Raw genomic sequence first — 13863 nt, forward strand, 5'->3', positions numbered from 1 at the left:
TCAGATTACATACGCTTCAGGTTACAGACTCCGCTAACTCAGAAATAGTACCTCAGGTTAAGAACTTTGCTTCAGGATGAGAACAGAAATCGTGCAGCGGCAGCAGGAGGCCCCATTAGCTAAAGTGGTACCTCAGGTTAAGAACAGTTTCAGGTTAAGAACAGACCTCCAGAACGAATTAAGTTCTTAACCCGAGGTACCACTGTACAGAGTATCTTTGGCACCCTTTTGCAGCTCTCTCTCTCAATCTGTCTCTCTCTCTGCTGACTTGGATCCATATATAATTCACATACAAGGCCAATCTGATGGAGACGCCATGTAAATATTCTGTTGCACTTCCTCTTCAGTTATTTCAGCAAGTGTCCCTGAAGTTAAGCTGATATTTCACTCCAAGAACACAGCACACTTGCGCTTCCTGTTGCCTGACCGAAAGTCCACTTGTATATGCAAATACAAAGGGGGGCTTGAAAGGTAAACAGATTAGAAAAGGAGGAGGAAGGGATGAAAACAGGGAGCAAGAACATGTGGATATGCCAAACATTGCGCACCTGCAAAGAAGGGTGTGCAGCATCATAAATCACATGCTGGGAAAATAGGGAGTTGAACCCCAGGTAACATATAAATATTTAGTTTGTTTCATAAAGGTTTCTTCAAGGGCAAGTGTCTAAATTAATCTGGTTGTAGAATGTGACATTATACAATCCATAGATTTCTGAATGCGTTCACTACTGGTTTGTGTCACATTTTTTTAAAGTAATGAGTTTATCACGGCGGAAAAGGGGGGGGAATGTACTTTGTTGCTGTCTGGATGGGATTCTTCTCTTTGTGTTGTTAATTGATAATTTCATGTATCAATATTTTGAAAATGAATAAAAATAATAATTACGGCATGGAAATGTGTGTGTGTGCATATAAAAAAGAAATGCAGCAAAACAGAAGGAGCACTCCGAGACATTATCAAGCAAGTCAAAAGGTGTGATCAAAGACAGGATGACATTCTGGCGTCTGTGCTTCTTTTCTCATGAATGTTAGATCAGTGCAGGCTGTGGGAAAGAACAGAAAGAGGTCAAATTTTAACTTACAAGTTAAACCAGAACTTGGAATTTTTCACTTATATCCTATGCAGCTTCGCAGACAAGCGCTATTTATTCATTTACCATACTTACCATATTCATAAAAGGTAAAGGTAAAGGTACCCCTGCCCGTACGGGCCAGTCTTGACAGACTCTAGGGTTGTGCGCCCATCTCACTTAAGAGGCCGGGGGCCAGCGCTGTCCGAAGACACTTCCGGGTCACGTGGCCAGCGTGACGAAGCTGCTCTGCCGAGCCAGCACCAGTGCAGCACACGGAAACGCCGTTTACCTTCCCGCTATAAAGCGGTACCTATTTATCTACTTGCACTTAGGGGTGCTTTCGAACTGCTAGGTGGGCAGGAGCTGGGACCGAAAGACGGGAGCTCACCCCGCCGCGGGGATTCGAACCGCCAAACAAACGATTGGCAAGTCCTAGGCACTGAGGTTTTAGCCACAGCGCCACCCGCGACCATATTCATAGCCCTGCCTATACCACAGAGCCTATACCACAGAGCCAATCAGAAGGTCAGCGGTTCAAATCCCCACGACGGGGTGAGCTCCCGTTGCTTGGTCCCAGCTCCTGCCAACCTAGCAGTTCGAAAGCACAGCAAAGTGCTACTAGATAAATAGGTACCGCTCCGGCAGGGAGGTAAGTGGCGTTTCCGTGCGCTGCTCTGGTTCGCCAGAAGCGGCTTAGTCATGCTGGCCACATGACCTGGAAGCTGTATGCTGGCTCCCTCGGCCAAAAAAGTGAGATGAGCGCCGCAACCCCAGAGTCGTCCGCGACTAGACCTAACGGTGAGGGATCCCTTTACCTTTACCTTTATACCCAAATATTCCAGGGCAGAAACACATAGTGGGACCAGTTCTCTCTTTTTTTTCAGGGAGTACTCAAGAGCACCTCTTTTTTTTGTGAAAAAGTGTGGCACTTAATGTAACAACTTCATAGTGAGTACCGGCACTTACTTTTCTACAAAAGGAAGCACTGGGTGGAACTCAAATCCTTCACAGAAGAGAATTTAGCCATAGAGCTATGACTATAAGAATGGGTTTGTTTCTTTGCTGTTTTTAAAAGCAGCTTCTGGAATGATTCTCTTACCTGAACAAAGACAGAATAGGTCCCACAAAGTATCCTCTTTAGCTCTGCAATCACTTTCAGAAAGCAGATCAACATTTGGAGGCCGCTAAGAGCTATCAGAATAGAAAACAAAATGATGTTCCACTCCACTACATAGGCAGGTTCGGAGCATTCGGACCAGGAGGCGTGATCCATGAGGTAGCTATCAGAGAAACAGCAGCATAAAGAAGTTAGAAGCTATTATTGTAGATTTACCTCAAGGCCTGTCGAGTTCGGCAGGCAGGGGAAGTTTCAGTCCCCATTCAGAGCTATAGCCACATGACTCCTTATCTTCTCATCCATCTTTGAGGCTATTTCAAAGAAAGAAACTGAGCCAGACTTCCTTTTCTAAGTCTAACCATGCTTCTAGCCCCGTGAACTAGCCATGGTGACAATACTGCTTCCTTCCGCCTCAGTTCCTCTCCCAAATATGGCGCCTGTGACAGTGGCGTAGCGTGGGTTGTCAGCACCCGGGGCAAGGCAAGTAATTTGCGCCCCCTAACCCTAACCCCCAGATGTTGCGCCCGGTGCGGCCGCCCCCCCTGCACCCCCCACGCTACGCCACTGGGCCAGGATTGGTGTTACATGCCCAAACCGTCTTACTCATCCGACGGTGGGTCAGAGCAGAGCCCACGTGGCCAGGATCCACGCATCACCCCCTCCTCCTCTGTGCTTTGGCCTCATTCTCCGTTAAAGGCTGGCGGCCTTCCTTGCCTCCTGCGGGAGGGAGTTCCGGAGTTTTCGCTCTACACTGCAGGAAGAAGCACGTTCTTTTCTCTGCCCTCCCTCTTTCAACGCACTCTGTGCATTTACTGCATAAGCCAGGGTTTCGTTTTTATTTTAGGTCCAATTGCTTTGTTCGGCTACAATCTCTATTAATAAATGGGGCTCGTTCCTCAGTCTGAATGGGGTTTATTGGCATACCTCTTTTTTCTCTCCCGAAAACGGCGCCTGACACAATTCAGACCACCCACGAACTACCACCTACGTGGCTTTGGAGAGGAAGGGGGCAGGTCCCTTTGCTCCCCCTCTGGGGGGGCGCCCCCATGCACGAGCTGAGCAGGACCCCCTGCACCCTCCCATGCAGCCCCGGGACCCCCCCTTCTCCCCAGGGCACCCTAAGACTGAAGGGACGAGACTCACTGCATCCCAGAATGCAGCCTCTCTCCTCTGGCAGGAAGGGACGCGCGGGGGAGCTTTGGTTCTGGAGGACCTGATCCCCGCCCCCGCTCTTTTGTTGCCTGTCCTCTCTAGGAACCCAGCTCTGTTCCGTTTAACACTTGGCAAGCCGATTGCACCCAGCTCACGCCTCTCTCCCTTTCCAAACAGGAGCCCGGCAGGAGCCGTGTGCGTTGCGCACCCCCAGAGAGGGTTTAATGGGGGGGCTCTTGGCAGTCGTGCTGAGCTTCTCCCTCCCTTGGAAACAGAAACAGGAGGAGCAGCTTGGGGGGGGAGGGCGTTGAAAGCTCTGCAGGAAGCAGGAAAGCCAATCGCAGAATACGAGAATCCTCCACGATTTGCGAGCATACCCAGAGCGCGCCTGCACCCGCGCCCATCCTCCTCCTCCTCTTAGTCCAGAGGATCGCGAGGAGAGGAGGAGGAAGGCAGGCAGGTGGGCGCGCGCTAGGGCGCAAGGCTGGCGGTGGCGGCGGGGAGCCCGGCGGAGGAAGGAACTTGTCCCTTCCCTCTGGACTCGCGCCCCCCCCAGATGTTGCGCCCGGTGCGGCCGGCACCCCTGGCACCCCCCACGCTACGCCACTGGCCTGTGAAACATGTTGCCTTTGTCCCCTGCATTTCTGGAGCTGCTTTCTAGAGATGTGAGGGACGTTACTCCCCATTAGAGCTTCTACATCAATAGTGGGTGGTTAGGGCCAGCCCTACCATTAGGCAGAATGTGGGCAATTGCCTAAGGCGGCAGTTGCTGAGGAGCAGCAGTGGCTGCCCTCTAGTCAATCCATTCTATTGGAGATCAGAGCTATGCATGCTACAGGCTTGGCCTGCACTCCTCAAACTAGCCTGCTGATCTCAGGTGCACTGGAAGTCATTATCCCATTGCTGGTGATGAAGCAGGATTCAACTACCAGCTTTTGTCCATGGGAAGGGAGGTACCATCTTCTTCTTTGCCTCAGGCAGCCAGATGTCTTGCGCTGGCTCTGTGGATGGGTTACCAGGGACAGAGGTGTCCCCACTGTAATGTTGCCTCAAAGCACAGTTTCTCCCCATGTGACCAGATAGCAGCCATTCATTTCTATGGGAAGACATGCAGGCATGCACTAAGGGCACCATTAGTGCATGGGCTAAACCCCCACATGCATTGAAGGAGAAGTAGGTTTTGCCTTTTCAGAGTGTCTTCACCTTGTTCCATCGAACTCCATGGGACATACTGAAAACTAACCTGGACCCTAACTGCAGGCCCCTAAACCTCATGCAAAGGCACCAGCATTTTACTGCGAATTTCTACTAAGATACACGTGTTTGCAAGCGATTTGCCCTAGTGGAAGGCATTTTCCTATGTTAGTTTTACTAATATATATGCACATTTGACTCTATATTTCAAAAGATGGGTGTTTGGATTTAATATCCCGCTTTATCACTACCCGAAGGAGTCTCAAGGCGGCTAACATTCTCCTTTCCCTTCCTCCCCCACAACAAACACTCTGTGAGGTGAGTGAGGCTGAGAGACTTCAGAGAAGTGTGACTGGCCCAAGGTCACCCAGCAGCTGCATGTGGAGGAGTGGGGAATCGAACCCGGTTCACCAGATTATGAGTCTACCACTCTTAACCACTACACCACACTGGCTCTCTCTGTGTTTTGGTCTGGTGTTTTGGGGACTGGTTCAAAGCTGCCCCTTAGAGACAGCAATCTTTCTTTCTTTCTTACCGGCCTGCAGTGTCTTTGAAGGCATATTCCCAGCCAGCGGAGGTTCTGCAGTATGGGCCCTGCACTAAACCCAAAGTAGATATGATCAGGCTGTATCCAGAGAACACGATGCCTAGCAGGGCAAGCACAACTGAAATGAAGCGCTGCATTAAAGAGAGCACAGTGTTATCTTTATGACAGTGAAGGAATTCCATCGCTTCAGTTTCCTGATAAAAGTGTGTGTGTTTTTTCTACCCAATACTTAGATGAACTCAGCATAGAAAGTGTTCCGTAACTTAAAGAGCCAGAGGGGAAGGGGGGGGGGGGAGAGAGAAAAATAGCAATAATCTTTAGCACAGATTAGAAAGAATGTTGTTGGCAGGCAATGTCTCAAAATAGCATAATCTGTTATAAGAGCACACTTCTACCTTTTTGGAACTGGTGGAGGAATGCTATCACTACAATAGAAGCAAGCTGCAAGAAAGGGAGCATTGTCTGAACAAAGTTTGCTGGGGGGGGAGTTACGCGGATAGCCTTTGTAATAAAAATTTTAAGGTCTTATAATATATACAGTCATACATCAGGTTAGATGTGCTTCAAGTTGAGCGTTTTCAAGTTACGCTCCACGGCGACCCGGAAGTAACGGAGCTCATTACTTCCGGGTTTTGCTGCTTGCACATGCGCAGATGCTCAAAATGACATCACGCGCATGTGCGGAAGCGGCAAAACGCGACCTGTGCACGAGCAGTCATGTCTTACGTTTTACTCAGGATATGAACGGGGCTCCAGAACAGATCCCGTTCGCATCCAGAGGTACCACTGTAATAAGCGTTCATAAATGTACCAACCAAGCACGTACATAGATATGTGGACCACATGTCTGGAGCAGCACAGGAAGACCGTCTTGAAACCGTTTTGACTCCCAAACTGACCAAATATTTTCTCTGCAAGGAGGGAGGGGGTGAGGGAACCTTCCCATTGCCTCAGGAATTGGGTATTCACCATCTCAAAGGAATGGCCAGACTACCAGGAAAGTCAATCAGATAAGGCATTATCAGTTAACCTGGCAGACAGGAAAAATAACATTCAAATTTCTGTTGTAGACCACATTTTCTATGATGTAGGTATGATGTTTGTGGGGGGTGGTCTTGGGTCACACCCCTTCTGTGATGTATGTATGGAGGGGTGGTCTTGAGCTCCAGGGCAGGGAATTTAAAATGTCTATACAAGGGCAGCCACACCTTGGTTCTGGGTTCCTCTTCCTCTCTCCTGCGTGTGAGGGGAGCACCCTGTTGCAACAGCTTTAATAAAAAACAGGCTTACTAGCTGCTTTGCTTCTCAATATTCTCTGGTTGGCCCCTGTTATTTTCTCCTACCGATGGAGAACCTACAAAGTATTCTATAAAGGGCTCTTGTGTCCCCCATAAGGGAATAAGGGCAGATTTTGTTTGCAACACCTCTCAGTTGGATTTGCTGTCAACATTCTCAATATGGGTGCTGGTTTTAAAGGGAGGGGGGAGCAGGAGTGTAGCATGGCGGGGGGGAGATGGCTGCCAGGGCAATTGCTGGGGTGGGATCGAAGGGCGCATGGCTGCTGCATCCAGCTCACTCTGCCCTCACCACAGTTTCGCAGATCAGAAAGAATGCTCAATAAATAGCCAATGTCATCTAATCTCCCAGCAAGCTTTGTGCAAACAAGTCAGGATGAATGCTCAATAAAACAGGTTGTCTGGAAGCAACGTGTGATTCACCCCACAGTGATGAGCGTTTGAGGCAGGAAGAAATTGGCCGGAATCCCAGAGTATCTCATACAAAAACAAAAACAGAAAAGGTTTCAATTTGAGAGCAGTGGGAGCACTTCTTCCTGTTGTTGTTTTTCACCCCAGGGGGAGCCGTGGAGATCAGAGGTAGCCTCTTTCTTTTCCTCTCCGGTACAGAATAAGGAAGGAGATGGGAGCAGAAGGGGTCAAAGGAAGTTTGCGGCACAAATGCCATGTGTGGAAGCAAGATACGCACCCTGTAGGTCCTGGTGCAGCTTTCACTTGGGCAGCATTTTTGGAAGGTGTCTCGGTCCAGGAATATTAAAAGTGCTGCCAGCATAAGCATCTGGAAAGGCAGGAGTGGAAGTCACAGAGGATACGGTATCCAATAATATCACGTTCTTATAGACTCTATAAAGAGGGACACGGGTGGCACTGTGGGTTAAATCACAGAGCCTAGGACTTGCTGATCAGAAGGTCAGCGGTTTGCATCCCCGTGACAGGGTGAGCTCCCGTTCCTCGGTCCCTGCTCCTGCCAACCTAGCAGTTCGAAAGCACCTCAAAGTGCAAGTAGATAAATAGGTACTGCTCCGGCGGGAAAGTAAACGGCATTCCCTTGCGCTGCGCTGGTTCGCCAGAAGCGGCTTAATCATGCTGGCCACATGACCCAGAAGCTGTACGCCAGCTCCCTTGGCCAATAAAACGAGATGAGTGCCGCAACCCCAGAGTCGGCCACGACTGGACCTAATGGTCAGGGGTCCTTTTACCTTTTACCTCCTCTATATTGAGGGGAATACAAAGGATAGTCACCATGAAGTCCCACTGAAATCCATTTGACTTAATTTAACAACCTAACTCCTGATCTTACTTACTTAGAAGGCAGTCCTGCTAATTTCAAAGGGGCGTGTTTTCCAATAAACACGGTTGCCTTATGTAACTCTACACTGAGCTGCTCTGATTTTGAATTCAATGGTATAAACACTTTGAAATACATAAATGAATAAAGGAAGCATTTTGTTTGGTATTCAGTCCAACAAACACTGGCTACCATAGTCATATCATCTGCCAGTTCTCATTAATACAAGCCCATGTCATACATATTGAGATCACAGCCTAGATTACTCTAGAGTAGGATGGAAGGCTTTGCCAATTTTGGTTTTCTCAGTTTTCCATTTTTCCCCCAGTTTAAAGTTAAATTCTCCACATTTCTGCCACCATTTGCAGGGTGATGGTGGTTTTTGCTTTATTGTTTTTTAAACTCCTTATAAAAATGATCAGCATTTTAATGTGACTTATTCCTAATAAATATATTTTTGCCCTGAACATATGGGATACAGCAATTTCTGAGCATCTCAGCAGACACAGAGGGCAAATAAAGGCATAACGAATAGAGACACCTTCCAAGAAACGTGGACCCCTTTCTTTAACTATGTTAATGGACCAAATCAAGACTTTGTTATACCAAACTGTTTAGTATTCTCAGTGGAGGGAATACATTAAGTAATATGCTTGAACACTGAATGTGTAAGTTTATGTTTAAAGTCAATAGCTAGAACAAACAACATTAGATGTACTGCTGAAGAAGTGTCTCTTGTATTTGAATTTGTTTAAAGACCAATAAAAAATTGTATGTAACTTTGAATAACATACCCTTTTTTTTGCAAGCAATTTCCCCTGATATAATGCATTTTGTACGTTATGTTCACTGACATATGCACACTTTCCCCTAATATATTTGTAAAAATATTAGTTTACAAATGTTTCACAAAATTCAAATAAGTGAGAATTTTGGGAGGCTTTCGGTTTCGGTTCTCATATTGTTCTAGAAAATGCAGATTTGATCGATTCGGCTTTAAATGTGAAATGAATTCCCCGCCCCCCCATCCCTCCTCTGTAGTAAATGCTTTTGTATGTTGTTGGCAAACAAGCCTATATTAGAAAGCACTTTCTTTTGGGTGGCTGTCGCCCTTGATTTCAGGCTCCCAATTACATTTCCTGTCTCCAAAATAAAGTCACTTCTCTTTTCTTCCCCCCATCTGCCCCTTCTGACATTGCAAGATCACACAGCAGATTAGCACCTTGTTGCAGGGATCCCTAGAGAAGCGATGGAAAAAGAAAGCAGAAACCACACTTACCATAATACCAGAGAAACAGATTCCTTCAAAATACCACACATAGTTGGTGAGATTGTTGCTGGAAGCATACAGAGCTTTCCCATCAGGAAAATAGAGCAGGATATTTATAACAATGCTCCAAAGTGCTAGGGGAATTAACAGGCAACTGAGGCAGCCGCCACACTTTTGTAACCCCATCTCCAAAGGGCAGAGAAGGTGGTGGCCAATTCTTCCTGCCAAGTTGTCAAACGCCTCAACTTTCTTGTCTCAACTGAGTCATTTCGCATCGACAAGAACCCGGTTGCTGGGATATGATTCTTCTCAAACAAGCTCAGCGCCCAGCAAATAAAAGCTTTGCGGTTCGTAGAACAATAGGCAAGTGCCACTGGCTGGAGTTCTTGTCATATCCTTGAAAGGAGGGGAGGGTGTTCCTCTGAGGAAATTCACCTCTAAAGGGAATTCCGACTCAAACCTCAGTCGCTCTTCGGAAGACAGGGGACTCAGTAAAGAAAAAGCGCTTTATATGAATTATAACACTATGACACCAGATGGTGCTGTGGAGTCCTGTCTTTCGCCAATGGGATTTCCCTTTACAGTGGTACCTCGGGTTGCATACGCTTCAGGTTACAGACGCTTCAGGTTACAGACTCCGCTCACCCAGAAATAGTACCTCGGGTTAAGAACTTTGCTTCAGGATGAGAACAGAAATCGTGTGGCAGCAGCAGGAGGCCCCATTAGCTAAAGTGGTGCTTCAGGTTAAGAACAGTTTCAGGTTAAGAACAGACCTCCGGAACGAATTAAGTACTTAACCTGAGGTACCACTGTATGAAGTTTACAATGCATTTAACTGAATCGCTTTTTTTGATGTGTCTAGATCCAGCCAGGGCATAGGAAGGGGGGGTGGCGGTCCGACCCTGGTGTCATCCTTGGGGGGGGTGACAAAATCCCCCCTGGACACTGATCGCCATGCCGATAACCACCCCCACCCCCACCCCGGGTGCATGGCATATGCACCGCTCTGGGCACAGCTGTCGATGTTTCCCTTTTTTTAAGGGAAATCCCCTTATTCCGAATAGGATTCCTCACAAGAAAAGGGAAAAGTTGACAGCTATGGCTCTGGGTGCCCCAGTGGCTAGTTCCACCGCTGGATCCAGCCAGGGTTTCTCCAAAAATAAAAGAAAAACAGGACAAGGTTATGTAGGTAGGACCAATTGACTGCCTGTTTTTCATTTTCCATAGCAGCATGCAGTTGGGTTGGCATTTAACTGAGCTTGGGGCCTCAAGCTCACCCAGAAAACATGCCCTCTTGCCAGATGCGCCAACGCTGTACGAGGTACAGTTGATTAGGACGCCAAACCAATTCTCTTCTTTACCTTGGTGCTGCTTTGTGAGGATGATGCTCCAAGTTGGCTCCAAGTTTCCAGAGAGCTGGATGAGCACCCGGAATAAGGAGTTGATGTTTACATGCCTCTGCATCCCAAAATAAGTCTTAGTCCATCCCCAAACATTAACTCACCTTCCCACTTGCAGTGACTGTCCCATTTCAGACGCAGTAGCATTTGTCTCCATTTCAAAGAGGTTTGGGTTTTTTGTACTTTAATACGTGATACCCATAAGAACAAATAAGCATAACTGTTAAAAGCAGGTGATGGGTAATACTGTATTGGTCTGAATATAGGCTGCACTCCCCCCCCCAAAAAAAATCTAGCTTGTATAAAACCTGAGTGAGGTTTATAATCATGTACTTCTAGGTAGAGAAGCCATGATTTAAAATGAGATATTGGGACCCACGTAGGGCTTTGGGATACTTCAGAAGGTTTTTTTGTAAAAGGATCGCCTGTCCTTCTCGGCAGGTATCACTCGTTGCTTGGCTGAATTGATTTTAGAATGAATTGATTTTAGAACGTTTTTCAATTAATTGATTGTGATTTTATATAAACTGTGTTATTTTTACTGTTGTCAGCCGCTCTGAGCTTTATGGTACATGTTTTCCTTTCAAAAAGATCTCGTTCCGGGAAGCGCAGTTTATATTTGGAGGTGGCTTATATTTGGATCAATTTGGTACCTCTTCCTGAAACCCTGTCATTCAAAGCCGAATAGACAACACTAGGTTAGGTGAACAACTAGTTTGACAAAAGGCTGGGTCTTCCATGCACCAGGGTGTGGCAACCTGTTTCAGGTGGCATCATGAGGAAAGGATAGCTGCAGACAAGAATTTGTGTGTGAAAAGTACAAGAAGACTTTTTACTGGCTCCAGCATTTGGGCTCAACTTTAGGCAACAAAAATTATCTCATACCTGGTAGAAGGCATCTTTCTATGTTCTTCCTAACCTGTTTTCACAAAAACGTAGAACAATTTCAATTCTAGTATCGAAATATAGGATGCACTTTTTTTCTTGAAAACAACAGAATTCAGTGTACTGCAGTTCTAAATGCAGATGTGTGGGAATAAGTTGAGGGAGGGCTATCATTTAACTGAGTAAGTTCCTTTTCTTAGTGGTTTTGTTTGTTGAAACATGACTAGTGATTTCAGACTGCATGCGGGTGCTAGTAACATTATGTTTATTGAATAGGATTACAGTATATACAACTCTCTGGCAGGGCTCTAAATGTAGGCCTGCAGCAGGGTTTCTCCCACCCCAGAAAGAAGTTGTAAGAAGGGAGTTTGGCTTGTACTTGGGATGCAATGTCTGAAGACCACACCATTTGTGTGCTGCTTTTCCACAGCTCAAAGTGGCTTTCCACAGGCAAAAAAAATTAATCATAGATTGTGCATGCCAAACAGAAGAAATGTCTTCTGCTTTTGTTGGATTGCTAATTAACAGACAGTTTCTCAACTGTTGCTTAGTGTTGCAATAGTTACAGCTACATTCCCATAAATGACAAGTTTCCTAGTTGTTGTTGCTTGCCGAGAGAGTTGAATAACCTACCTGCTGACTGAAACCAAATTTGATCAAAAGCAATTCATTTGCCAGACGTAAGGTTTTTGTTCTGAAAGGGTTTAGAATTCATCAGTAGGCGTTAGGTCATTGCCATCATTTCATGTTAGTCTCTGCTTGCATAAGAAAGCCGAAAAGATTTTTGTCATGACTTATAAAGATCACTTCCAGTTTTGCACTAACTGCAAATCAAGTGTGCAAGAGGATATCTTCTTACAGTGAGGAGAGATGAAAGACAAGGAACACATGTACACTGCAAACATAAGATGGTTTTATACCACTTAACTACAAAGGTTTCTTCAAAGAATGCTGGGAGTTGTCGTTTGTTAGTTATTTCATCAGTGGAACCATCCCCCTAGGGAGGTTGTGGGCTCTCCTTTCTTGGAGGTGTTTGATGGCCATCCGTCATGGATGCTTTAGTTGAGATTCCTGCATTGCAGGGGGTTGGACTAGATGACCCTCTTAGTCCCCTTCCAACTCTGCAGTTCTTTTTTATTTCACTTACTACAGAGATGCAATAGCTTATAATTTTAGCGCATGAGCTGCCTTTCTCTTTAGCGATTTCCTTGCAGCACTTCATGTGGTCTATTTCCGGTGCCAATTCATTCATAACCTTCTCAGATCTGTATATTTAACTGTGAATTTTGTTCGGCAGTGAAATGAATCTCTATGAAAGATGTGAAAAGAAAGAAAACACACGTGGGGGTTGTGGGGTTTATTTTATTGTTACTGTTATGGATCACCGTCATCTTAATTTTCAACCCAATCTTTTTTAAGTCGAATCTCCTTCACTCCTTCCCACCTTGACGTCATCTTACTTCCTTCTTCTATAGGAAGATACAATGTTCAAGGAAGCAGCCTCTCTGCTCCTTAGGTATGTACTTCCCAAATATATCTATATATCCAGAAAGGATAAATAATACAACTCCAGCCCTAATCAGGCATTCCACAGAATGTGTGAAGACAGAGACTGTGGGAGGAAGGTGGAGAACACACGCCAGCCCTGACCTCAACTCCACTTCTGACTTCAACACACCGAGCGCAAAGGTCTGAAGTTTATTCTAAGTGCATTTGGCTAAACATAATCGGAATCTTCCCCATGCTTGAGAAGGCAAGCAAGGCAGGGGTCTCAATCTTAGGAAGACTTCTATGTGGGTTCAGCTTGGAATCCCACTTCAGACCTTTGCACCTGAAATTTGCTTCCATTGTGGTGGGACGTGGAGCTAATGTACTCAACTCTGCTCCCTCCCCGGGTTCATTTTGAACACCTGAAGGAGGAGATATATGACACGCCCCTAATATGGGCATAGGCAAGGGGGCAGGGGGGCACTTGCCCCCTCCTAAATGAAGTAAGTAAATAAAAATACTTTACTAAAAGTAGAAACCGTAGGAAGATTGACAGATTTTTCTGAGCACTTGGGGTAAAAACAAAAAGTAATTTAAAACAACATTTCATTCCGAATCTGCTAGACAGAGCCAGACAGAGGATGGTGACAGGTGTCCTGCCCCTCCCTGACATAAATCCTGACTACGCCCATGATCCCTAATAAAATGAGTCCAAGCTTTTACTGGTACCATTACTCAGCTACAGCTCCTAGTGCTGTCATTTGAAGCAATAAACGTCTTGTTTGGGGAAATCAATTTATACATGAAAAATAGAACATTGAAAATCATCCGATTAACGATGGAAAACAGTATAATATATGCTCACAATGCAATCCTATACATGTCTACTCAGATGTAAATTTCACTGAGTTCAGTAGGGCTTACTCCCAGTTACGTGGGTTCAAGGTTGCAGCCTAAATGATCCATCGGTCTGCGCTTACACAGCTAACAATATAGTTACATTTCTGTAACATAAGAGAGCTCAAAGGGGATCTGGCACAATATACTTTTTTTAATTGCTGAGTTACATGCTAGAAGCTTTTAAACAATGCTATTCGGGAACAATGTATTTGACATGAACAGAGTACATATGCTATATAAAACAAGTTCTAAGA

At 45.8% G+C, this 13863-nt stretch overlaps 2 protein-coding genes across 2 annotated transcripts in view; both read right to left on the bottom strand.

Moving 5' to 3' along the window:
* Positions 1–809: 809 nt before the first annotated feature.
* LOC128414646 (transmembrane 4 L6 family member 18-like) lies at positions 810–9414 on the bottom strand. The gene is made up of 5 exons (XM_053390246.1): positions 8946–9414; positions 7067–7156; positions 5072–5214; positions 2173–2353; positions 810–1043 (listed from the first exon to the last, which is right to left on the bottom strand). The coding sequence occupies exons 1-5, from the start codon at positions 9120–9122 to the stop codon at positions 1029–1031; spliced, it is 606 nt and encodes a 201-aa protein (XP_053246221.1). The 5' UTR covers positions 9123–9414; the 3' UTR covers positions 810–1028.
* A 2874-nt stretch (positions 9415–12288) lies between these two features.
* LOC128414647 (glutathione hydrolase-like YwrD proenzyme) overlaps positions 12289–13863 on the bottom strand; it is a 47007-nt gene continuing 45432 nt past the window's right edge. The window contains exon 12 of the transcript XR_008330701.1: positions 12289–12340. The gene's annotated coding sequence lies outside the window, so the exon portion shown is untranslated. The remainder of the gene's footprint in view (positions 12341–13863) is intronic.

The sequence above is a fragment of the Podarcis raffonei genome, chromosome 5 (assembly GCF_027172205.1).
Source record: "Podarcis raffonei isolate rPodRaf1 chromosome 5, rPodRaf1.pri, whole genome shotgun sequence".
Lineage (NCBI taxonomy): Eukaryota > Metazoa > Chordata > Lepidosauria > Squamata > Lacertidae > Podarcis > Podarcis raffonei.

What these genes read in the sequence shown, in the direction of transcription:
- LOC128414646 (XM_053390246.1), bottom strand. Translation starts at nt 9,122, where the DNA reads ATGGGGTTACAAAAGTGTGGCGGCTGCCTCAGTTGCCTGTTAATTCCC. An exon ending in GCTGCACCAGGACCTACAGG is followed by an intron (nt 5,215 to 7,066) that starts GTGCGTATCTTG and finishes TCTTTAATGCAG; the next exon opens with CGCTTCATTTCAGTTGTGCT. An exon ending in TTCAAAGACACTGCAGGCCG is followed by an intron (nt 2,354 to 5,071) that starts GTAAGAAAGAAA and finishes TTTCTCTGATAG; the next exon opens with CTACCTCATGGATCACGCCT.